At 39.2% G+C, this 25368-nt stretch overlaps 1 protein-coding gene across 3 annotated transcripts in view; it reads left to right on the top strand.

Moving 5' to 3' along the window:
* Positions 1-24999, top strand: part of PDGFD (platelet derived growth factor D) — a 232761-nt gene extending 207762 nt beyond the window's left edge. For all 3 annotated transcript variants that reach the window (XM_084975899.1, XM_084975894.1, XM_021062718.2), the window contains 2 exons: positions 12113-12327; positions 22186-24999. In XM_084975899.1, coding sequence (XP_084832025.1) covers positions 12113-12327; positions 22186-22311 — 341 coding nt within the window. In that variant the 3' untranslated portion in view covers positions 22312-24999. The remainder of the gene's footprint in view (positions 1-12112; positions 12328-22185) is intronic.
* Positions 25000-25368: the final 369 nt, after the last annotated feature.

The raw sequence follows: 25368 nt of genomic DNA, 5'->3' as shown, positions 1-25368 counted from the left end.
AAGCACCTGGCACATAGTTCTTATGCAAGAAATACTAGCGAGCAGTGGCTACTGAGAATTCTGAACTGTGTTTGCACAGCTTCCTTGTTGAAGCCTTTCTTGCCCCATGTCCCCATGTGAGGTCCACCACTTCAGACAAATTTTGGAGCATTTAAGATGCCCCAGCATTTATAATGTCCTACTACTGCATTGTTTTTGTATCTTTGCGTTTTCTCTAAGGAATTATGAGATCCTAGGACCTAAGGGTTTCAGCTCTGACTGAATATTAAATCATCTGGGGAGCTTTAAAAAACTATGCACGTCTGATCCTATTCTAGTCACACTAACTCAGAATCTCTAAGGGCAAGGCTGGGGTATTGATGCTATTTCAATGCTGCTACATTGACACCGATCCTTAGAGGCAGCCAGGGTAGAGAGCCATTGTTTTAGAGATTGTTCATCCTATATCTCCAGCAAATTGGCACAGTGTCTGACACATTTTAGACATTCAATTAATATTTGTGGAATTAAAGACATTAATGATCCAGTACTAGTATATTTCTAAACTTTATAGAAACCCATGCCATTGAGTAAGGAGTATAGCTTTATTAAGAATGGCTTTGGTTACCGAAATAACCTTGCTAGAGCGTTCAAGACGGCATTCTACTTTTCTGTGACAGAGTAAACATTTCTCTCCCGTGTTGGCTTAGGTTCTGTTTCTTAATCTCTTGTTTAAAAAGGCCCTAAAGCAGTTCTGTACTCTTTCGTTTCACACTGGCAAGTCACCACTGTCTCTGCATTTGTATAAATGTTCTGATTTAATTGTTTATCATTCCACTGAAGCTAAACCATGCGCATGTATCACAAATGCCAAGAAAGTCAGGTTTAGTATTTCAGCTGTTATTTTTAGCTTCCATAACTTAAAACTACAAATTAATGGTTTACATCCTAATATATAAGAAAGGGGACCGTGAATAAAAGAGTGATAAAGGACCATTAGGTGTCAGATAAAACGGGAATTTTATAGGATCCCTAAAGATACCAAAGAGCGAGATTCTAAGATTCTAAGATGACCCACTGTGGTGCAGTGGGTTAAGAGTCTGACTGCAGCAGCTCCAGTCACTGCTGAGGCACAGGTTCAGTCTCTGGCCCATTGCAGTGGATTAAGGATCCAGTATTGCCACAGCTACAGCATAGATCACAGCTGCAGCTCAGATTCAGTCCCTGGCTGGGGGACTTCCATATGCCATGGTGTAGCCATAAGAAAGATGACCTTTGAATGTGAATATGTATATCACAGAATATAGCATATATATGTATTCTACATTACATTCTGTGTAATGTATTCTAAGATAAAACACAAACACACTGGGTAAAGACCATAAAGGTAGAAAATAGGTAAAATTTTAAAATTGAAGTTTATGCTTTGCTCCTTCTGTTTATTTGAACGGAGATTAGGTGACAGTGAGTTTTTAGTTCTCCTTAAGAAGTGACTTGGAAATGGGAAGCAAGAGGACAGTAAAAGTTTAGGGAGAAAAGAGACATAATATTATATAATATAATATTGCCAAGTATCGAAGGCAGAAGTCCTTACTGCATAAGGTCCACTTTTTTCAAATTCATAAGTAATAGATAAGCCCAAACTTGCCTTTAAAAGCTTCTGGACCGAGGGTAATATAACAAGTTAATAAATCCAACTTTCCGTTTCTTAGGGGGTAATGGAGAAGAGTAGCCTGGATAATTGAAATCTGTAGATAACTGCAGTTCCAAAACCCAGTTTTTGCCAATAATTTCAACCTCAAAGCTCCCCAAAAGTTTAAAAAAAAAGTCATTTCAAATTCAAGTAGCATTTACTTCTGATGAACATGCTAATGACATGGCAAATTTTCACACAATTAGCAAAAAATGTAATTGATGTTGTATAAACTATATGATTACCCTCCGGATCACCACATGACCACTGTAGTTTAACTGAAACGATCCTATGAATCCTTTGGAAGACAATCTTTTAAATTTAGGGACAAGATATATTTCTTGCAACTATATAGCATGAAATCCGACATCTTCGAGTTGAGAAATAATTGGCCTTAAACTCTGCTAGACTGGGCATTAGTTGAGAGGTGATTTATGGAGATTAACAATGGAAGTGAAATATGTTCTTTTACTTATTCCAGGAGAGCTTGACTGTCCTGAATGCTGGTGTGTTTGCTAGAGAAAAATCCAACACATAATAGCAAGAGGGAAACTTGTTTTTGCAGTTTGTGTTGTGACTAAAATATGGATATAATTGTTTGGTACTCCAACTTAATTTTTTAAGCTACAATAAAGCTTAAAAAACTACATTTTTCCTCAAAGAGTTGCCATTTTAATGCACAGGCCAAATTTGACATACGCTCCTCTTTAAAAAATCAGTAATTTAGTATTGAGTGAATACATTGATAGTAAATTGATTTCTAATGACAGGGATTGACATATATGATTTTCACAAACTAAATGGTTAGATGTTGTAAATCTGGGGCAGTTACCAACCCATTTCCCGGGATCTAATATCAATTTTGTGATTTCTTACATGACATTATTCTGCTGTAAGATCTAAAACACTTGACTCTTTAATCGAAAACCATTTACAGGAAAATAACTGCCATAAAAAGATGAGGATTAGATGAAATAAATATGTTTCATATCAAAATGTTTGAAATAGTGGAGTTCCCGTCATGGCTCAGCAGTTAACGAACCCAACTAATATTCATGAGGACACAGGTTTGATCCCTTGCCTCGTTCAGTGGGTTAAGGATCCAGAGTTGCTATGAGCTGTGGTGTAGGTCACAGGCAGAGTTCGGATCCCACGTTGCTGTGTCTGTGGTGTAGGCCGGCAGCTATAGCTCCGATTGGGCCCCTAGCCTGGGAACCTCCATATGCCACAGGTGCAGCCCTAAACACACCAACACACACACAGACACACACACACACACACACACACACACAGTTTGAACTGGTTCTGGATTCTCTTAGATACAAATATCTTTTATTTTTAAAATTAATTATCGATTGCTACTTCTTTGCCATGCCCTTGCATACTAATTAGGAAGAAACAAGTTTTGCTCTTTCAAAAATGATTTAGAATGTAGAAAATAATTTCAGAGTGTATTAAGATATGAACATAATTTAAAATGAGCTAAAGTCACCATAAATTGAATGTTTGTAACTTTCTCTCTCTGCCTATTTGATATCTGGGTAAGAATTTGTAAAAAGTCCTTGGCTAACACTAATGATGAATTAGGTAGATTAATCTTGAGATATTCTGTAACTATCTATAAATCAAATAAACAGAGGTACTGGGGATATTACATAAAAGTGTATTTTTTAAAAAATTCTTATGTTTTCTATTTTTTAATTTCTAATGTTAAGGTTTAGCTTCATTGAGTTTGCTGAACCATATGGTGTGTACCAAGTAAAAGCTTTCTTCATCAACCTTAAAATTGTTTACCATATTTTTTGATAGAAATAAACAAAAGAGTGGGAAGAACATGGACTTTGGAGTCAAGTAAACTTGTAATAAAATTCTAACTCAATTCCTTAAGAATAGTGGCCTTGGAGAAGTTATATGCAGACCTTTGAGCCTCTGTCTTTTGCATTTGGCAAAATAGCTCTAATTATAACCACTTTGCAAATTTGTTAGGATTAATAATAGCAGAGTATCTAACACCTAGTGGGTCCTCAATAAATCCTAGCTACTATTATTACTTGAAGAGAAACTTCTGCATGGAACCAAGGTATTGCTGTGGACTCTGCATTTCCATTTAAGGCTCCAAGATAAGCATCAGTAATTTGGAGAGCCTCCTACAGAGTATCCAGATATTGTCATATTTAAGTATCTGTATTATCAGTACACTCATTAAAAGTTTACAAAGTAATTACCAAGTACTAAGCTATTCTGTGATACAGTGTACCCAGAACTTTCTGGCACCAATTTGCTTTTTGGATGTTTCCTTTGAAAAGCCTTTTTTTTTTGGACATTAACTACTCCTTATAACTCATATGATTTGCAAGTATCTAGATTCCCCACTCACTCAGTTTGCCAGCAAGCATTATTCTTATTTATTGTGTTGCATGCATATACAAGGGCACGCACATAAAACCTTTGAAGAAAATCTCAGCACAGAGATGAAGACCTTTTTGGTTGTTATTTTTCTTTTAGTAGCAGGCCAGCCTCTGCTTTTCTCCTAGTTGTGGTTGCCCATCTTTGTGGATATCCTAACCCCACTCTTGTCATCAGTTATTCCTCCCATTAGGCATATGTTTCAAATGCATATTGATTGGAAAATCCATTTTGCAGCAGATAAACCATAGGTAACTTTTAGTGTCTAGGTGGACAAATGTGCCTTTTCCACAACAGTTACTCTTGTTAAAGATGAGTGGTTTTACCTTGTGGTTCCTGTAACCTATTTTCACTTGTGCAGCATTGGGGAACCCCTATGGCATCCTTGCATTCAGTGCCCTAATGGACTTAAAGAGACAGCACTCCTTTCCTAGAGCACATGCTTAAGCAGAAACTGTTGGTGCTGAGCTATCTGGCTCATTAAGTGTCTTTACTTGCAAAAGGCTGTGCTAAGTGCTATGTCCCATGAAATTAAACGGAACACACATCATCATTGCTTTCTGACATTTCCATCAAGATGGGCATGACCTTCCTTTCCTTAGTGATAGCCAATTACAGAATCTTAGCTGCTTCTGGATTTAAGTGATTTTTAACCTGACTTCATGATCTGTTTTACTCATTTCAACATTAATGTGAGGCTTACCTACCGAGACCTAGGATTGGACCTTGCTTCAAACTCTCTTAACTCTTTCAAGCGTAATGAATTTCTTGGCAGGAGTGTGCTTTTATTCTCATTTTATCTAATAAAAGAAACAAATCCAGAAAGGTTCAGTGACAGCCACAAAGTAGAGAGTCATGACATGAACGTGAGTTTGCTGGCTGCAAAGTCCAGGCTGTGGGGCACTCAGTGGTGCTCAAAGTTCAGAGACTTATCATCCAGTAAATGAGAGAAAGACAAACATTTAAAGATCCCCTAACTCTATTCATCTCCTACCCTGTTTTCTTATTTTTTATTTCATAGATGTACCTCATGCATCCCCCTACAGTTCAGAGAATTGCCTTATGACAGTGTCAGATGGTTTCATAGCTCATCCAGTGCCTTGCAGATATCCATGCACTCATCCATTCATTGTCCAGCACATATTTGTCAAATGCCTACTCTGTGTCTAGTGACTATAGTTGCCTACACTCAACTCTGATGTGTCTCAGTTTCTGCATCTATCAAATGGGAATAATAATCTAATAATCTCTAATATAAGGTTTGTTATGAGAATTCCATGAGACTTGAGTTTGTGAAAACACCTCACAGAGTACCAGTCACATAGTAGGTGCTCAATAAGTTTCTATTCTCTCATTGCTTAACAGTGTTTTTAAATCCTGACAATTAGGAATTATGTGACTGGAAACGTTTTACTGTGATTTAGGTTAATTTATATAAATACAAGTGGTAACCATTTCCATTTTTCTGAAGTTAAACCAGCAAATGAAGTCATAAGATCCATGATTTTAAGTTTAAGATACCCTAATAGTCCTTGATTAAATGTTATAAAATAGTTATTCTTTCCAGACTTATTTGCACTTGCAAATTGGGGTTGAAATGTCAAAACAGTTTTCACAATTATGTGCTAATTTATAGAAGAGGGAATCTGAAAATCACAGTGAGGTTATAATGTCCATAAAGATGAACAGAATCCTTGTGGGAAATTTATGAACCTTGAAAAAGGCTGAGAGTCCCTAGTTGCTTGGTATAAAAATACAACTATTATTTATATATTCCCCTTACCTCAGACCCCCACCTAAAACATCATCAATCTAGGGTTGTAATATCAAAGTCAAGTTTACAGCACTTTATGTAACAGATTGTGGCACTATCCCCCACTGGGCAAGAGATATATTCCTGAGCACCTTGGGAAGAGTATCAGAGAGCCAGCCTTCCTGATGCCATCTTTTATCCTATGTGGGACAGCTTCTAGAGTCCATGAGTTGTGGTACCAACCTTTTGAGCATCATAGTTCATCCCCAATAGAGCTCGTTCTGGAACCCTCATTTTTCAATTCTAACCCCACAACCATCAGTGGCTTGATTCATTTAGATAGTAGCTATTGAGAACCTATTCCTTGCAAAGAAAATCTGGATTGTTTAGTAGATCTATAAACGGCCTAAACTTTTTCTTATTTTGACTTTACATTTATGGGTATCCATTCAGAATCACAAAAGATAGATATTTAAAGAAAATCAGAATGTTCATCTAGGAGTGCCATTATGACTTCAGTTGTTTTTTTTAATTGGATTTAATTTGTTATTTCAAATAGCCATTGAAATGGCACATGTGCTTAGACTACAAAAAATAGCCGTTGCGTTTTTTCCCCAGCAGTATGTTTCTTCTAATTATTAAAGCCAAATGGTTTTAGGAGAGGTAGACTTAAATGACCTGCACTTGGTCCTTCCACTGGCAGCAGAGCACTAGGAGATGAGAGATAAAAAGAGATAAAAAAAAATGATTAACTCTGCTTTCAAGAACTTTATGGTTTAGTGGAAGAGAAACACCTAAATAAAGAAAAGGATAAAGCAAGGTCTACAAAGTTAAGTGCTATAATAGAAGGCAGAGAACGTGTGGTGAGCATATAGGGAAGGGGTCAGAGGACATGCAGAGTGAATGTGCCTTTTGACTTAGAAGATTAAAATGACATAACGGACTGAGGTGCTAGAGGAGGTAACCTAGCATGACAAAAGCATGGTGTCAGAAAAGATACGGCCCTACTGCCAGTAGTTGTTTTTCTCACGATAGCACCGTGTGCTAAACCTGCACTAATATTGAAGCTGCTGGGGAGTGCCTGCTAGAAGAGTTCATAAAGAATTTTAGCACAGTAAAGGCTTCATTTGGTTCTTTTAAAATGACTACTGGCTATCTCCACGAATATGCGGAAGTTGAATTGGAGACTAGCAGTTTCAGAAAGAGAAAGAGAAAAAAAGGCTGCTGGTGACACACATAACAGAATAAAGATTGATGAAAGGGAGTTCCCATTGTGGCTGAGCAGGCTAAGAACCTGACATGGTGTCCATGAGGATGCAAGTTTGATACCTGGCCTGGCTCAGTGGGTTCAGGATCCAGCATTGCCCAAGCTGCAGCGTAAGTCGGCAGCTGCAGCTCCAATTCAACCCCTAGCCTGGAAACTTCCATATGCTGCAGGTGCAGCCCTAAAAAAAAAAAAAGAAGAAGAAGATTGGTGATGGACTAGCACAAAGAAAGCTGACCAGTAAAATTGGCACCCAGAAGAAACTGACTCAAGAAAACCATCCTCCTAGTAAAGAGGAAAAAAAAAAAAAAGCAAATTACACATGCATGAGGAGAAAAAAAAAAAGGATTTTCCTACATTCAGTGTGAGGATATTGTTTTGTTTCACAGTGAATTTTTGTATTCACACAAAAAAATGAAATGATAGATTTATAAAAGACTTTTAAAATTGTATCATAAGCTGTATCCTATTGCCACCTATGCTATATTTGCCAAGCATGTGAAATATAATATAGGGTTTCTTTGTCCTATAGAAAAAGTCTCTAGGATTCTATCATTTGTTTCCCCTGAAAACAAATCATTGCTCTCAGCCCATCCTGCTCTTTACATGAACCTCTGATTGGTTTTCATAACAAAGATTACAGGTAGCTGAGGGCAACAGGGAGTTCAAGGAGAAATGAGAACAAAGTGAAGTTGGTGAATTGACAAATGTCCCCTTACTTCAGGTGAAAAAACACGAAATCCATTGTATTTCTCAATGCCAAAGAAAAAAAGTAGGAAAGTAGGCTTTGTTCAGTTGCCCGGTTTATTTTCAAGAACACATGTACTTTTCTGGTACAATTTCAGTAGAGGCCCATAGATGAATGTATGTGTATATATAATTGGCACCATCTTGAAAATGACAAATCAGTGCATAGCAACACACCTAGGGAACCAGGTCATTTAACAGCAAGTAGTCCTCTAGTGGGAAAGCTCCAACAGGGCTTGGAGAATCTGCTCTCCGTAGCCTCCTTCAGATCTTCAGACTGGGGCTCAGAAATGCAACATTGATGAAAAAGTCTGGATTCAGATTCTCGATCTACCACTGATGGGGTGTGTGGCTGTGGACAAGTTTTTTTCTTACCCTCTCAGAGGCTCAGTTTTCTCAAGTGTAAAAGTAAGGGTGATAAACAATAGGTAATTCACAGCATTTATGTGGACTTCATGCAATTATAAATGTGAAGAACTTTTCACATTACCTGGTACTTAGGAATATAGTTAGTTAGGATCCAAAAGACCAGGCTGGCAGTCCTTCCTCCCACACTTAAGCCTTCATAGATTAAGAAACTGAATGAGAGTATGCATTCACCAATATACCATTGCTTTACGTATCCCCCAGTGCTCAGATTCCAGTGCTGTATCAAGCTCTCCGGTACAGTGTTGTACTAGGTGGTAAATGGCTACCTAGTACATATCCACCCAGTGCTCAGATTCCAGCCCATATCACAGCCAAGGAAGCTCTGGGATTGGCTGCAGTGCCCCCACTGGATTACCCTGTCTAGAGGAAGGCTTTGACAATAGTAGAGGCTTCTTGGCCTTTCCAGCTAATTATCACTACACAACCCCAAAAACGTAACTGATGCCAGAGGCCCGTGAGGAGGCAAGACTCAAATTCAAAAGGACAGCCAAAGAGGGATTATAGCACTATGCACACCTGGGTGAAATAAGGGAAATTAGATGGTATTAATGGGCCTTTGAATTATCAGCATGGAACATCTGTGCTGTTCTATGATGTCCTGCTCTGGAGACTGAAACAGAAATGGAAAGCACCCCTCCCTGGGTTTCTACTGCTCGGCCTGCCGCCCTCACAGGAGACTCACAGCAGAGCCTCCCTTCAGACCAGAGCACCGAAAGCCTTAATTGCCATTCGGTCCCCTGCTAGGCTCCCTGCTCTGCTGCACTGCCTAATCAGTCTCCTTTGACTGGAAATTCCACATCCCCTGCAGAAAGTCTGCAATGGTGCTTTGAAGTTATTTGCATCTACTCTGAAAAACCTTTTAGTTCTAGTTCTAAATGGGGTCCCTTGGTGCTTTCAATCCTCTGATAAGCAGGGCAGGTGGATTCTACAGCAGCCACACCGGGCCACAGTTCTTAGTCACATCAGCGAATTGATGCTTAAAATGGACAGCATTGTACATCTCTTCATGGCAGGTAGGAAACGGAAGTAACCAGTGTTAGTCAGTGAACCGGTTACGCAACGTGAACAGTTTTGTTCCAAGATGAGTAAGGTATGCATGCCTTATCCTGATTGGTTGAGGCCGCTTTGGGGTTGAGCTGAATTCCCACAGGGAAGCGTGCTGTAACTTGGCTTGGGCATATCCTGGAGGTAAGGGTGTAGCCATTTACCACCTAGTACAAGACTGTACAGGAGAGCTTGGTACAGCACCAGAGAGGTTCATCTTCCTTTGGCTCTAAGGTAGCCTGTCATCCCCCCATTCTGCCTGATGTGGCAGAGACCATGAAGAAAAAGGGAGAATGGCTTCGAGCCCACTTTTCCCACTTAGTATTCACTTTGGGTAAGTAATACCCACCTCCAAAGGGTGGAGAACAATGACAGGTAGTCCTATGTGACAAGTGCCTAGCAAGGGCTAAATTCAGGTTCACAGAGTAGTGTTACTTCCTTCCTGTCCCTCTCTGCCTTGCACACATCACAGCCCTTTCCTGCTCATAGCACCTCTTTGCTCCTAGGTGTTAGATAGAATATGTGTGATTTCCATCATCACAAGCAGCAGCTTTGGCCCTCTGCATTAGCCCTGTCCACAGCCCAGTAATGCACAGCCAGCATCAGTATTTATCTCAAGGTGACACTTGTAATGGATGATTGCTGCACTTCTTAATCCATTTATGTAATCCTTTCTGCTTTGCTTGCAGTTATTTTCAGGGCTTTAGCGGCAATAAAACGGTTCCTTTCCCAAGACAGAGTTCATTCAATTTAAATCCGGATTGATTATAGCTAAACTTATGACATGTCTTTACGAAGGAACTGGGGGGAGGGGGGAAGACAGCAGTAAACTATGCACATTAATTATTAGTTTTATTCAGCCCCCACAGTGTCCTGGGCTCAGCATATAACAGTTAGGGAAAATCCCTGTCCTTGAAAATCAAAGGCAGTCAGTGCAGGGCATTAATCCAATTGCCATTTAATTCCCTATTCAAGGGGTCATTGACCACATGGCCAGCCTTTTAGCTGACTTCACGAGGTTAAGTGGACTTCTCACCTACTCATGCTTTCTGGATGCAATCTACCGACAGCGTCCTTGGTCTTTGACCCCTACCCCAAAAGAGCACTCCTTACTACTCTTCAAGTAGTTTTGGTCTAGGACAGACACTCAGTGGGGTTAAAATCTAGAGTAAACTTGATGATAGCTTCTTTTTTTTTTTTTTTTTTTTTTTTTTTTGGTCTCTTTAGGGCCACACCCACAGCGTATGGAGGCTCCCAGGCTAGGGGTCGAATCAAATCGAAGCTGTAGTTGCCAGCCTGGGCCTCAGCCACAGCCACAGCCACAAGGGATCCAAGCTGTGTCTTTGACCCACACCACAGCTCAGGGCAATGCCAGATCCTTAACCCAGGGATCGAACCTGTGTCCTCATGGATACTAGTCGGGTTCATTAACCACTGAGCCATGACGGGAACTCCCTGAGGATAACTTCTGAATGTCTGTGGGATTCCTCCTTTGGTGGCCTGGCTGGTGAAAAGGAAAGTACACTAGGAAATGGTGTGGAACTTGGGGGACAAAGGACTTTCTTCAAACTGCATTCTTATGAAAAGATAGTCACGTATGTGCCCACCGACCAGAAGATTTGGATGCCAGATAGATTGATGTTTAGATGGATGTTGAAATCACGAATTAAAATGTAATTTATGTAATGTAATAATACACATGTAATTCAAGCAAAACATCAATGACTACCATTTGAAAATTTAGGGTGATACTCTTCATTCATAGACATTCCAGTAACCCCCCCATAATCATTTACATAGAATATTGGCCAAAAGTGAGGAACAGAGCAAAAAGGTCTGAAAATGTTTTTCTTTTAATTCTTGACCATTTGACTTTAAAGGAAAAAATTGGAGGAAAAATCAAAATAAATCAAGATGAATAATAATAACCAGTGTTAACTGAATACCAGACACACTGCATATAATCCTTCAAATTTTGCTGTGAAACAAGAAAAGTTTTACAATTTACATTTTATAGATGAAGGAGCAGAGGTTCGATGCAATCAAGTAACTTTCCAGCTAAAAGGAGGCATAGCTATGATGTGAACACAGCTGTAGCTTTCCTGCAGAGCCCAAGCACTCAACCACTACGCTACACTGCCATCTAGACCCAAGGCACAAATATGCATCATATTCACAACCCCCAAAATGTTATTTCCTCTCACATTTTAGTTGACCTTGAAGTTAAAATGAAGCTAAAACCGTTTTATTTCTCACATTTACTTGTAAAATTGCACTGCCAGGTGGATAGATTACAGTGATTGTCCCTAATGTGTCCTGGATATAATTCAAATTATATTTAAGTAATGGCTTAGAGTCAGGAGTTATTTAGAATTAAGAAGAGAGAGAGAGAGAGAGATATGCATATATATATATATATATATATATATATATTTAAGAGGAAGACAATTATTTTGGATTGCTGAATGTTTTATTTTCTTTCCTCAGAACATTTTTATTTTTTTGCATTAAAAACCTGCAAGAAAATTTGAGCCAAGCTTATAGATTTAGCTAAGATTTTGAAGGTCTTTTGTTTTCTCTTTATTGTTGTTTTAGGAATTTTTTTTTTTTTGAAGGACAGATCGAATCAAAAGAGAAATTCGATTTTTCATCTTTGGTGTTTGGGGTCGGATCTGAGATCTCAAGGATAGAGCCAATCCTTAGGTTAATGCTGCCTTCACAGAATCTTCCTGCCCAGTTGCCAAGTGTTTATGCCACAGTCACCCACTTGCTTACACAGAGTGTGTGCTTCTTACAGTTGACCTGGACCGGCTCAATGATGATGTAAAGCGTTACAGCTGCACTCCCAGGAATTACTCCGTCAACTTAAGAGAGGAGCTAAAGCTGACCAATGTCGTCTTCTTTCCCCGCTGCCTCCTTGTGCAGCGCTGTGGAGGAAATTGTGGCTGTGGAACTGTTAACTGGAAGTCCTGTACCTGCAATTCAGGGAAAACTGTGAAAAAATATCATGAGGTATGCCATTTCCCAGTGTCTTTGTTGCAGTGCTGCATTTAGCCCCTTTCGGCTACGAAAGTCCTATAATCTCTAAGGTGCTGGGAAACAGGTTGTTCAGATTGCTCACTACACAGTGGCACAGTGGTATGTCCCCAGGGGTGGGGGTGGGGTTGATTGGGAAATTATACTCCAGCCAAATTTGCCAAGTGAGGTGCCCTGGGGAGGGTGTGAGTCCATCCTGAAGAAGGGACTCCTTTTTCTCACCCTCATAATATTACCATGTGGGTTGACGACAGTCTTGTTAGCATACATGATCAAATGTATGATGCAGTAATTTGAGAGTCAACTTGGCCTCCTTGTAGAAAGATGGTAGTATTCATTTATAGCATATGACTGAAAATCTAGGTTGCTTTTAAGAAAATGCTGACAGCCAAGCTTTTAATTCAGTCAAGTCATTAAAAATGAAGCAAAGATAGCAAAATATAAATTGTCAGAAGATATGCTTTGTCAGAGACATCTTCATCTCTAAACATGGAAATATTTTTCTCCCATAAGTACTGATTTTTCTTAAATACTACTGAGTGCTTTGGGGAACTGACTCTGAAATTATGCAAAATTAAACAAAAGTAAATACAAAGTATACAAGGAACAAAACTTTAAGGAAAGTAGTAACCTTTGATAATAACTAAAGGGAACACACGTAAGTCTTTACTGTATGCCAGACACCATTGTAAGCAACCCATAGCTCACTTGGCAATTTCTCAACAACGCTATAAGGGGAGCGCAATTTTTATTCTCTTTTTATAGATGAGTAAACTGAGGCCTGAGAGGGACTATAGATTGACTTGGTCAGTAAATCACAGAGCCAGAACCTAAACTCTGATCATCCGATTCCAGAGTCAGTGTTCTTGTCACTAGCAAAACTGTGTTCTCTCTTTTTAAACATATAGCACTTTATTGATGATTAAAGGGTTAGAGCTGCTCCTGATATTGACAGCAGCTCTCTTACTTCCTGGGTGTGGGAGCATATGCAAGTCACTCAAGTTTAAAGATGCAGTTTTCAATGCATGTGAAATAGGACTAAGACATTATATCAGATAATTCTGTGCGGTGGTCCTGGGGAAATCACATAAAATAGCACATTTTGTAAGATGTGAAACATCCTATTGAAATATGTTTAAAAATTAAAGTACGAAGTAAACATTATGGTTAGGAATTTTTGTCTGAGTCGCTTTTCTCAGGATCCACCAAAACAAAGGAATAGATGGTGCTCCCTAAATAAAATCTCCAGCTGTATCCAACCCTTTTGTCCTTCTGAAAACAATAAAACAATAATAAGTTAGGAGGTAATTTCTGAGCTAAATGAAAAGGGATACGTCATAAGTGGTATTTTCAACTTGGGAAATGTAGGAGGTCGGAGGCCACAATAAGCAGGCTTACCTCAGACAGATGGGGACACACAATTTTAGACCTGCAGAGACCATGTTTTCTCAGTCGCCAGAATTTCTTACTCCACCCCACTGTTTGCAAAGGGGAAAAAAAATGTTCTCACATCCAGAGAATGCTGTCTGTCGTCTGCGTTCATTGTGTTTTATTTTCGTGTGACCTGATGAACTCTAGATTGGACTTTGTCCTTTGTGTCTAAGAGCCTGAATTTTGTAATACTGAGTCATACCCTGGGGACGAATGCAGAATGTAATACTTCGGTTTGAGTTAAAATAAGCCGGGAAGTGACAAGATCTCTACCTCGTCTTAACCGTGAGGCAAAACATGCCAGTTCAGTGCTTTGATGGCTTATTTTCATCTTGACACTCAGAAGGTGCAGTTTGATTTTTACAATTCCATATTGGGGAAACATAGAGTTAAACCTAGGCCCCAAAGAACCCACACCCCCCAGACAGTTAACTCTAACAGACTCTGAAGGGTCCCTTGCTTAGTTCTATTCTTGTCTCTGTACTCAGTAGCTGTTCCATGTATTTCTGTTCACAATTAATGTCTAGAAGGGGCAGCCCTTGATCTCTTTGTTCAGTCACATGAGTGGATCTAAAGTGTTGGCATCTTTTTGAAACTGCTGTCTAAAGCATCTCTTTGAAACGTGTCATGATATTTTTACTTCTCGGAGTCTGCTGAGCTCTGTACAAAATCACTCTGCCGGGTTCTGGACAAAGGGACAAAACAGCATCCATCACTCAGTCAGTAACTGCATACCTGGAGCACCCACGGCTGGCACATTTTCCCCAGACTCCTAAAATACCCTTGAAATGTGTCACAGTGATCACTCGGGCAAGTGCCCTGTGGAAAAGAGCAGAAGGCTTGTTCCATTTTAGAAATGGGGGTTGCTTGAGCTCAGTCTCATTAGGGAAGAATCCTTGTCCTCTATTCTATCTATTCTGTGTCTATATTCTTAACTCAGAGAAATGAGAAAACAGTTTTCCCAGCTCCTGGTTGTAACTGATGAGATGTGAAATGAGTTTCTGTGAGAGATGAGCACCCTTAAGGGGGTGAACTAGAACTTGTCACATCTCCACAGATATTTCAAGGATTAACATTTAAGCGATACAATCCAAGAAACTCAAATATATGATTCTCAAATGATCACTAATTAGAAATTACAAATAAAAGGAAGCCAAGGCTATGCAGCTTCTCCTGTAAGGGTTTGAGCATTCTTCACTGTCATCGTCTATATTATTTCCTGTTCTCAAAAGTTTGTAGGTATCCTGCTGTAGCAACCATCTCATGCCTCTTGGAATATATAGGATATAAAAAGTACTCTTGGTAGTGATTTTTAAAAAGGAAAGTTTCCAGAAAACGTATTGTGTAGACAATTAGGGATGCTATTATTTCAGTCCTTATCTTCCCTTGATAATGTATAATGAAGGGATAGTCCCAAGAAATAAAGTAACCTTTTTAATTAATACTTACATTTTGTTGTTGTTGTTATTCTTCTTCTTCTGACTATGTCCATTCAGTCAACAACCAAAACTTAGGAGGCAACAGAGGGAGAAAGAAGTTAATTTCCTTTTTGCTTTTTTTTTATTTTTTATTTTTTATTTAAGGGCTGTACTCACAGCATATGGAGGCTCCCAGGCTAGGGTTCCAATCAGAGCTGAAGCTGCCAGCCTACGCCAGAGCCACAGCAACGCAGGATCCGAGCTGCATCTGCAACCTACACCACAGCTCATGGCAATGCCAGATCGTTAACTCACTGAGCAAGGCCAGGGATCAAACGTGTGTCCTCAGGGATACTAGTCAGATTCATTGCCACTGAACCACAACGGGAACTCCTGAAGTTAATTTTCTCTCCTTGCTCTCACAATTTTGTTGCAGTGCAGATATACTTCCACTACCTGCTAGAACTTTCAGCAGTGATGGGAATGTTGCATATCTGTACTATCCAGTATGGTAGTCACTAGCACCATGGGGCACTTGAAGTGTGTGTAATGCAAATGAGAACCTGAATTTTTAATCCTATTTAATTTTAACCAATTTAAATGTAAATAGCTACACATGGATAGGGGCTACCATATTGAACAGCATAAGCCTAACCCAGCTCTGGCTCTGGCACATTTACAGCATCTAGAATCATTCTAGTCTTTCAAATAAATGAAAAAGTGACTTTGAAATATTCTTTTTATTTTATGGAAGAATTATGTATTAAAAATTTTCTGCCCACTACAGTTTCAGAGTAGATGTAAGCACATGTTTATATATGAAACAAGAGATTAAGGTAGTAAAATGTTGAACTTTAGACTTGAGACAAAAGAATGGTACTTCAAATTTTTATGTGTTTTAAGCATCTGTCTTTGAAAGAAATTTAAAACTGCAAATGGAGATCAAGGAGACAGGAAAATAATTTTTTTCAAAAAATTTCTACTCTTTGTCAAAGGCATTGAGTTTGGGGGTTATAATTATAAGTAACCATAATATAAGTTAAGAATATCTCTGTTCTATTATTTTTCTGGAAGTAGCAGGACTTGTAGAGAGTCTCCCTACTTCTTCCCCTTTGTCCCTCTTTGAGTGAAACTGAAAGAACTCTCTTGCAGGCCTTTCCTGTGGTTTTCCTATGAAGACAAGATGATAGAGGAAAAAACAGTAATCACAGGACTAGAAAAGAAAAGATACAGATTCAGGTTTCAGCTCTGCCACATCAGAGGCCACCAAGGGCCAGCCACCTAAAACCTCCACAGCCTCAGTTTCCTCACTTCATCCCCACAATAACCTACGATTTTGAATTCCCAGACAAATCTGAAATCACGTGATATCCACTCACTGTTACACTCAACCTTACTCCTCTAATCTTATCTTACTGAAATTGTGTAGGGAATATAAACAAGTTGGTGGTTGAAGTGCTAAGTAGATGCAAAAGAATATGAGGGAGTTCCCGTCATGGCGCAGTGGTTAATGAATCCGACTAGGAACCATGAGGTTGTGGGTTTGATCCCTGGCTTTGCTCAGTGGGTTAAGGATCTGGCGTTGCCGTGAGCTGTGGTGTAAGTTGCAGACGCGGCTCGGATCCCACGTTGCTGTGGCTCTGGTGTAGTCTGATGGCTACAGCTCCGATTCGACCCCTAGCCTGGGAACCTCTATATACCATGGGAGCAGCCCTAGAAATGGCAAAAAAAAAAAAAAAAAAAAAAAGAATAAACATATGATCTGAAACACTTAATGTGTGTAGACTGCTGATAACTATTTATTCCCTCTTCGGTAATAATACCACCTGTGCTCCTTATCTCGTAGGGATCCTAGATGAATGATTGTAAAGCACAAGACCAACATGGGTGGAATTTTCTAGTGCATGGTTGGGCTTTCTCAGTTCTGACTCCTTAGGGCCCTGATGACTCACCGGTGAGGGGACTCTCTAAGTTCTGTGACGTAGGTACATCATTTCCCTTGTAGATCTGCCTTCACATTGGGCCTTCCTGCCAACGTTGAACAAACCTGCCTTGGGGCAGCATACGCCCCAGGTAGATGAGACCCATCAGTAACATGAAGGATACTCCAGTGCTAAAGCCATGCTCTGAAATTTGGTGCCCGGCTAGGCCTCCACTATGTTTTCTACAGTTGGTAGGCTGACCGTGTAGTCATTCATTCTCCAAAGTGCTGTCAAAATCATTGACCTATTTAGTACTCTAAAGGCAGCACTGCAGCTAAATTCACCCCAGAGTGCTCACAGAAAACTTTTAGAAGTAGATGTCCACAGATGTCAAGATTGCATTTTCAAAATTCATGAGTTTCATAGATGCTCTCTATAACCCCAGCCTTTGGTCATCCTCATACCTAGCTTGTCAGTGAACCGTTACTTAACTCTGCCATTTATGTCTTTCTTATTGAGTCCTGTATTGCAGGACTTGGTCTCATTCCCTCCATTACAACTTTCAGCCTCCCTGAAAACGAGTACCTGCAAGTTGAGCAATTACCCAGGTGGAAAATAATATGTTATCCCTTCTCAAAATATTTTTGCTTATAGTCACTTTAGGTTTCAGAAAAGTTGATTACCAGCCCTTAAAAATCTTAACTCCATTCACGTTTTTTGTAGAGTCTGTAAGCGTGAAAGAAATAAAAATGGAAGCAAAAATATGAAGCTTTTTTTCCCCTTAAACGATGTGTATCGAATGCTGCCTGCTTTAGGCGTTTGGCAGAATCTTAAATAAACTGTTAATGATTCAGGTTTATACAATGCATGTGTCTTGAAATATGTACTTGTGTTCCTTTGTCAGCCGGTAATTTGAGAACTGTTACAAGGCCTTAACGACCTTTTTTTTTATATTCCCAATAAACAAGAACTCAACTCAGCAGATAGCTTTTCTGCCTTGTATTGTTTTATTAGTATAATAGCTTTATGGTCATGAATCTTTCAGTGGTTTATTGGCAACAAGGAGAGTAACCATAGCTAAATATCTTTTGTGATATGGCAATTTGCAAACTGAGCATCTTTGATTTTGTATAGTGGTATGAAAGCCACTAACTGGCTCAGTCATTCTTCATTTAGTAAAAGTCATCTTTCCCTGACTTTATGAGGTTTTCCCAGTGGTGAAGAAGGGTCAGGATTGCCATTTTCACCCATAGGTGATAAGAAATGGCTGCCTGCTCCTCAATGAGTTTTTATTTCCATGTGTGTGCTTACAGCTGGGAATCACAGCTCAGAAAATAGGAAAGCATTTTGTGAAGGTACCTATTAGTAAGTGTCCTTCAGCCACTATAATTAATTCAATGATTCCTTTCCTTTAAAGGTGACCAGATAACCAGTAGACAGTTTGCTTTCTCAGATAAAGGCTTTTCATTTTTCTTTTAACTTTTCATGCTCTCTCAAATCAGCTTTGCTTTCTTCCTCCTTTCAACGCTGTGTACCTGAACCTAAGACTATTACATGGTCTGAAAGCTTTGAACATCAGTGCTGTGATCAGCCAGTAAAGCAGTCCAGTTTCCACTTTGTTCAAACAGTGCTTTCCTGTCTTGTCTAGGAAAGTGTCTGCCAATTCATTTTTCTCCTCTTATCAGCAAAACACATATATACCGTGCCCATATGGCTTAATATAAAACACAGGGGAAATCCCTGAACAATCAGGAGACCGGTTAGAAAAACTAGCCAGGCTCTGCTCTCATCCCAAAACACACACTTTCATTCACCATTAAATGAGGAAGCAAATCAACAGAGCACTGATTTTATGTAATCAGTCATGGCAAACTTTTTAGGCTTTAATAATGGTCTTTTTAAAACAGAGAATATTTATCATACACTCAGCTTCTTAAGAATCATTTTCTTCTGCTGCATCTTCAACCCCCAAATCTGGTTTATAGACTTGGACACTAGTGACTAATATTTTGAGGAATTCTTGACAAAACTGTAGGAGCCCAACCCCTACCCCCTTCCAAGACTCTGACCAAATTGGCACAGTAGGGCTTTCATATCTGTCATGGGCAGGGCTATTTAATATCCTAAATATAATATACTCGCCATTCATGGCTTTGACTAGTTATTTTTCCATGAAGAAAAAAATCGCTTTTATTTTCTATAGAGACCCAGCAGGAAAAAACATGGGAGCAGGGAAAGGCAAATGTCACTGTCCTTCTGCTCTCAGTACTTTAAATGTTATTTCAAAATTGTAAAAGGCTTAAAAGTTCACTTCAGCCTCAGCGTTATTTCTTGGCATGTTTTGTTTTGCTCCTCTGTTTGTTGGAGGTTGGGGCAGAGGAGATGCAGGGAGGAGACATCAAAGAGAGAACATGAATATAGGTTCCCATACATCTGCACTGGTGGCATCACTCAGCATGGCCCCCCAGGTACACTTCTTTAGCAGCTGCTATGTTCCCAAAGAGCTGCTAACCTGAGCAAACAAAATATCAATTTCCTAGGTAAAAGCACAAGCCGGGCCACGTGGAGTCTGCCAGTCACCGGTCAGTCACACCACTCACTAGCTCTGTGACCTTAACCTCTCTCTTTCCTTACCTAAGAACAAAACTAGAAAAATACCTATATCCTATCTCATAGTGTTACAGTGAGGTCCAGAACATTTAATGCTTGCAAAGTCACTTCCAACAGCATGGCATCTAAGAAATTCTCAGTAATGTTAGTGATTATTCTTGCTACCCTTGCCCTAAAAGCACTTACAATACAATTAATAGACAGTATAAGAAGTCATATGAAATGATGTGATATACGTTGTAAGTGCAGTAAAATTGCAAGAAAACAAAAGATAATATAATTAGCTACCCAAACTGGCATTTGAAGTAGCTTTACTGAAATCAAATAGTTTTGAGTCTTTATGTCTCCCCCAGGAACTCTCCTACAGCGTCATTTTCCTCCCATCTCAGTTTGCACTCACAAGTATTTTTTTGAAGCTCTCCTGCAAAGGGGACTCAGTATTTCTCTCTGTGTTAGCAGAGTCCAGACTCCTTGGCTTTACTGAACCTTGAACAAATGGCCTGCCCCACAGAACTCTTCTGGAACAGCAGGGCTAAATGCTGAAATAAAGGGGAAGCCTAAGCACTGAAGACACTAGGTCTAGTTTTTCCTAGTAGATGGTTTTGCTTTGTTGATGACTTCAAACAGATGATGTGAGGATGACAAAATTGCTGGGAAGAGAATCCACAGTAAAAAAAAAGTGTAGTGATGCCATGAATGGTTATACAGCCTTGCAAGCAAGATTTCCTCACATTTCCTCTTCATCTTAAGTCCAAAGTCAAGCATCAGGTCCCCATTTCAGTTTAGGTGCATGCCTGACACAGCTTTGAGACACAAAGGGAAATCATGGCCGCATTAGAGAGGCCTTGGGTCTTGGGGTCCAAGGGAGATAGGAACCTAGAGGACAAAGCTCTGTTCCCTGCTCCAAGTTGCCAGAAGACTCTGCACAAGGCACTTGGCCTCCTTTAGAATCTCAGTCCTCCAGCCTATAAAGTGTGAATGAAGGTACTACCTTCTCTGTGATATGACAAGGTTTGTCTAAGGGCAAACAAAATAGTGCATCTGTGCAAATTCTTTGAAAATGGTAAAATGCTACGTAAGTGTATGTTCATGTCATGCAGAGTTTAAAGTCTAAATAGGAAAATAAAACAAAATTAAAAGGAAGGCAAACAGGAACCTAAGAACATAAAGAAAAGAAGACGTTAAACTGACTATGGAGTAAATAGAGAACAAATATGTAGTTTTCCAAGTATGTGTGCATGAGGGGGCTAATATTTGACTTCAGTGAAGGACGTAGGGAAGGAGAGTTAGCTTCTATTTGAATTTAGGAGTTTAAAAAATTACATTTAATCTTATTAATTTAAAGATTAAGGATGTACTTGATTAATTTAAGAAATGTTGGCCAACAGGGACCTGCTATATAGAACAGGGAACTCTACCTAATTTTCTGTGATGGTCTGTATGGGAAAGGAATCTGAAAACGAATGGATGTGTTTACATGTATAAATGAATCACTTTACTGTACAGCAGAAATCATCACAACACTTTAAATCAACCATACTTCAATAAAACTTTAAAAAAGGAAAGACAAAGAAATGTTGTATTGTTATACTGGTATTAAGGTACAAGAACTTTAGTGGAAATGGATCTGTTTTGAATGATAAAAGCTATTATATCTTAACAAATAACAAATATGTAAGAACATCAAATGTATTTTTATTTATTTATAACCAATAATATCATTCATTGGGGCAAAATGTTTTATATCCACCAAACATTTAGCCATAGCAGCATATTATGTTCATGACTTTATTTGTTATTTTGCGTGCAGAGTTAATCTGCTCACTATTATATTTATCCATAATACATACTTTGGTTGGAAGAATCCTTATGACAATATTTGGGACAGCACCTGGCACAAAGCAGACACTTAGAAAGCTATTAATAAATACCTGCTTAGACACCTGATATTGTGTGGGTACTGCAGGTAGGTAATGCAGATGGCATTACTCTGGGATCAGTGGACTCCATCACTGCAAGGAGATGGTGATTATAAAATATTTACATGTGTGCATTCTTCTTTTTTTTTTGTCTTTTGTCTTTCTAGGGCCATACCTGTGGCATGTGGAGTTCCCAGGCTAGGGGTCTAATCAGAGCTGTAACCACTGGCCTACACCCCGGCCATAGCAACGTCAGATCCGAGCCACGTCTGCAACCTACATCATGGCAACGCCGGATCCTTAACCCACTGAGTGAGGCCAGGGAGAGAACCCACAACCTCGTGGTTCCTAGTCGGATTCGTTTCCACTGCACCATGACGGGAACTCTTTACATGTGTGTATTCTAATAGTGTCCCCATAGCTTTCATTGGCTCCTCCAAGGCTTAAAAAGCAGTTGTCATAAAGAGAATAATTCGTATGTGGTTGAGTTATACTCCAGGTGCTTGCTAACAGGAAATATGCTTCTTGTCCTAGGTGTTAAAGTTTGAGCCTGGCCATTTCAAGAGGAGAGGCAGAGCGAAGCACATGGCTCTCGTTGACATCCAGCTGGATCACCATGAGCGATGCGATTGTATCTGCAGCTCAAGACCACCTCGATAAAAGAATGTGCACATCCTTACATTAAGCATGAAAGAAGCTTTATTTTAAGGAGGGTGTGGTAAGAGATCCCTTTCCCACCAGCAACCGAACTTACTATTAGCCTGCAAAGCAATGAATATAAGTGGTTGCTGAGTTTCAACCTAGCTTTGTTAGTGCCATGGCAAGTAGAAAGGTGCATCATCAATCTCTATATCCAAGAATATAGGATTGCATTTAATAATAGTGTCTGAGGATATATGTATCCATGTCTCTGTGTAAATAGATCAAATGGTTATTTAGTATGTATAACCAGGTACACCAGAGCTTACATATGGTTTAGTTATTTAGACCCTTCAAATCTGGCAAAATAAGGGACACAGTAAATACATGAAACATGACTTTGGAAGATGTAGAAGGTTAATTTGTTTACTTTTAAGTTTTGAGTTACAAGACAATTTTTGATCTTGTTCTTTTAAAGAAAGCACCTTGTATATTAAAAACCGATAAATGAGCTTTTCTTAATGTATACATCTTAATTATAAAAAGGGAAAATACGGTTTCTGGGAAAAGGCATATTCTAACCATTTTTCCCACAAGATGTGCTACAATACATATTTCCCTATGTAGATAATTATTACCTGTCTTCGAAAGCATGCCATAATAATATAGGTGTTTAGAAATAAAGTCATTGTCTTCTTTTTATGTATCTTGCTGAGGCATGCAAATTCATTAACATCTGTCTCAAAAAATTCTCACAAGGTTTCTTATTACAATCCTATGAGAGACAATTTATAAGCTGTCACAGAATTTTGAATTGTTTCTTTTCAAAAACTTCTCCATGGAAGTAGCTCCTTTGGAGAATGGCATGGGGACTGACTCTGGGTAAGTCTTTCAAAATAGTGTTCATTGGAAATTTGGGTAGTTAAAAGTCAAAAAAGTGAGCATTGAAATATTAACAGAAATAGGAATTGGATGAAATATACAATTTAATAATGGATTCATACTTTCCAAATTATGCCAATTAATTTTACATATCTTGCTTTTGTGTTCCTGTCTCTTTGATATACAGACATGGATTTACAATGACACCTTATATTTGGCAAGCCATCATGGATTATTTATAACCTAAAAGCCTTTGTGTAACAAAACAACCCCATTTTATTGATGTAAATGCCTAGTCATGTACTCACTTACCACACAGTTCAGGTGAATTCCTGTTTCTGAACTAAGTGAAATGAGATCAAGGTGCTCTGGCTCTTTGCAGATCTATGGAGCTTATTCTAAGAAGCCACACTGCAAATTGTGAGAACACAAGTTTGGCCCTGCTCTACCACAAGGAAAATGTTCTCACTTTGATGGTTGTTATTGGTATTCAGAGTGATTTTGCCTCCCTGGCTTCTTAATGTCTATTAAGTCTTTGGAGACTGACTTCAGATGTAGGAAGTGATCCATCATTCTCCAAAGCAAGACTCTTAAGACAGCAACACTGAAATCAAGATAGCTCAGGGGCTACTAAGAGAGAATGACATTTTTCTTCCTGTCTTGGAAGAAAAAAGGGAGCCAATTTCTTCCTTGAGTCGAGGGCCCTACTAACTACAGCCAAGTGGAGTGAAGGGTATGTGACCGGGGTTCATTAAGTCCCAGTGGCAGATGAGCAGCCTAAATACACTTGGATTTCTGAGCATGATGCTTTCAGGTCCAAGTTCTCAACTATCCTAGTGCTCATTTTTGCTCAGTTCTTTGAGACAAAAGGCCAATGCCTTTTTTTTTTTTTTTTTGGCTTTTTAAGGCCACGTCTGTGGCATCTGCAGCTGCCGGCCTATGCCACAGTTCATGGCAATGCTGGATCTTTAACCCACTGAGCGAGGCTGGGGATCAAACTTGCATCGTCATGGATACTAGTTGGGGTCATAACCCCTGAGCCACAGTGGAAGCTCCCCCAATGCTTATTAAGATGCACCTTCAAAAATTCCCTGAAAGCTTCTGGTATTTTTACCTCAAAGGATGACCAGTAAAAATAAATACTCTATTGTTGACTTGTCCAAAATCCCAGAGCACAATCAGAGCGAGCTGAGGCAGACACTCTGATAATCAGGAACCACACTTCATGCCACTTGCAAGTTTCCTAAGAAAACATAGGCTTCCTGTACCAAAATCAAAATTTGTGTTATATCATTCTAACTCATGCAGCTGTAAGTATGAAAAATTAGAGTGTTCTACCCAATTTTCAATAAACCTTTCAGGCTGCAATAACCAAGATGGTTTTCAGTTAATGCCCTATCTGTACTTTTTATTTATTAGCTGAAATATAAGCAGGCATACTCACTCACTTCTTTTTTTCTTTCCTGAATGTTTTATTGAAACTTCTCCCTTGGTTATCTGTTATCTATTGCACTTCCAACTTGTAGTCAATAAATCTGTTTCATTGCCATCAAAGGAATAAAAAGCTCACCATACAAATTACATTTCAAAACAAATCCTAATAAATCCTCATTTCCATGTGGCTCACTCACCTGGAATAATGTCTTCCAGTCAATGTGTTCTTTTAGGGCAGAACATTTTTGTAAGTGGAGTTTTTTATGTTTTGGTTTGGTTTGGTTTGGTTTTGTCATATCGGTAACATGCAGCTTTTTCCTCTGGTAGCATTTTCTACAGTAAATGTAATATGCCTCTTATCTTCATGAAAAATAAATATTGCCTATGAACAAATCTACTCCATTATTTAGTACTCAACTGCAGTTTTAAAAGGTGCACAGTATTACAAACTTCCTTCCCAAAATGCATGCAGCTGTTTGGAGTGACAAGATTGTGTGATTTCTGCAAGCCCGCTTTTAGAACATTGTTCTCTGACGATCGACTTTTACTCTGCCCATGTCCTGAAGCCACCGGAAACAGAAGTTTTAAGTTTTCTTGCTTCTTTCTGCTGTTGCTGCAGACCTTTCAATGAAAGATATTCTCCTCTGACACTCCTTGCTTTGGAGAGTCCACAGCCTCTCTCTCCTTGAGGCCTGAAATCAGTACCGTTACAGATGCAGTGCCCTTAGGTCTTATCTCACACCTTTTCCCATCTAGATGGGC

The sequence above is a fragment of the Sus scrofa genome, chromosome 9 (genome assembly GCF_054392235.1).
Source record: "Sus scrofa isolate SSC_HxYL_T2T_F1_AM1 chromosome 9, Sscrofa_HxYL_maternal_Yorkshire_Landrace_v2.0, whole genome shotgun sequence".
NCBI lineage: Eukaryota > Metazoa > Chordata > Mammalia > Artiodactyla > Suidae > Sus > Sus scrofa.
Note: the sequence above shows the minus strand (reverse complement) of the source record. Positions and strands in the feature narration are given on the sequence as shown.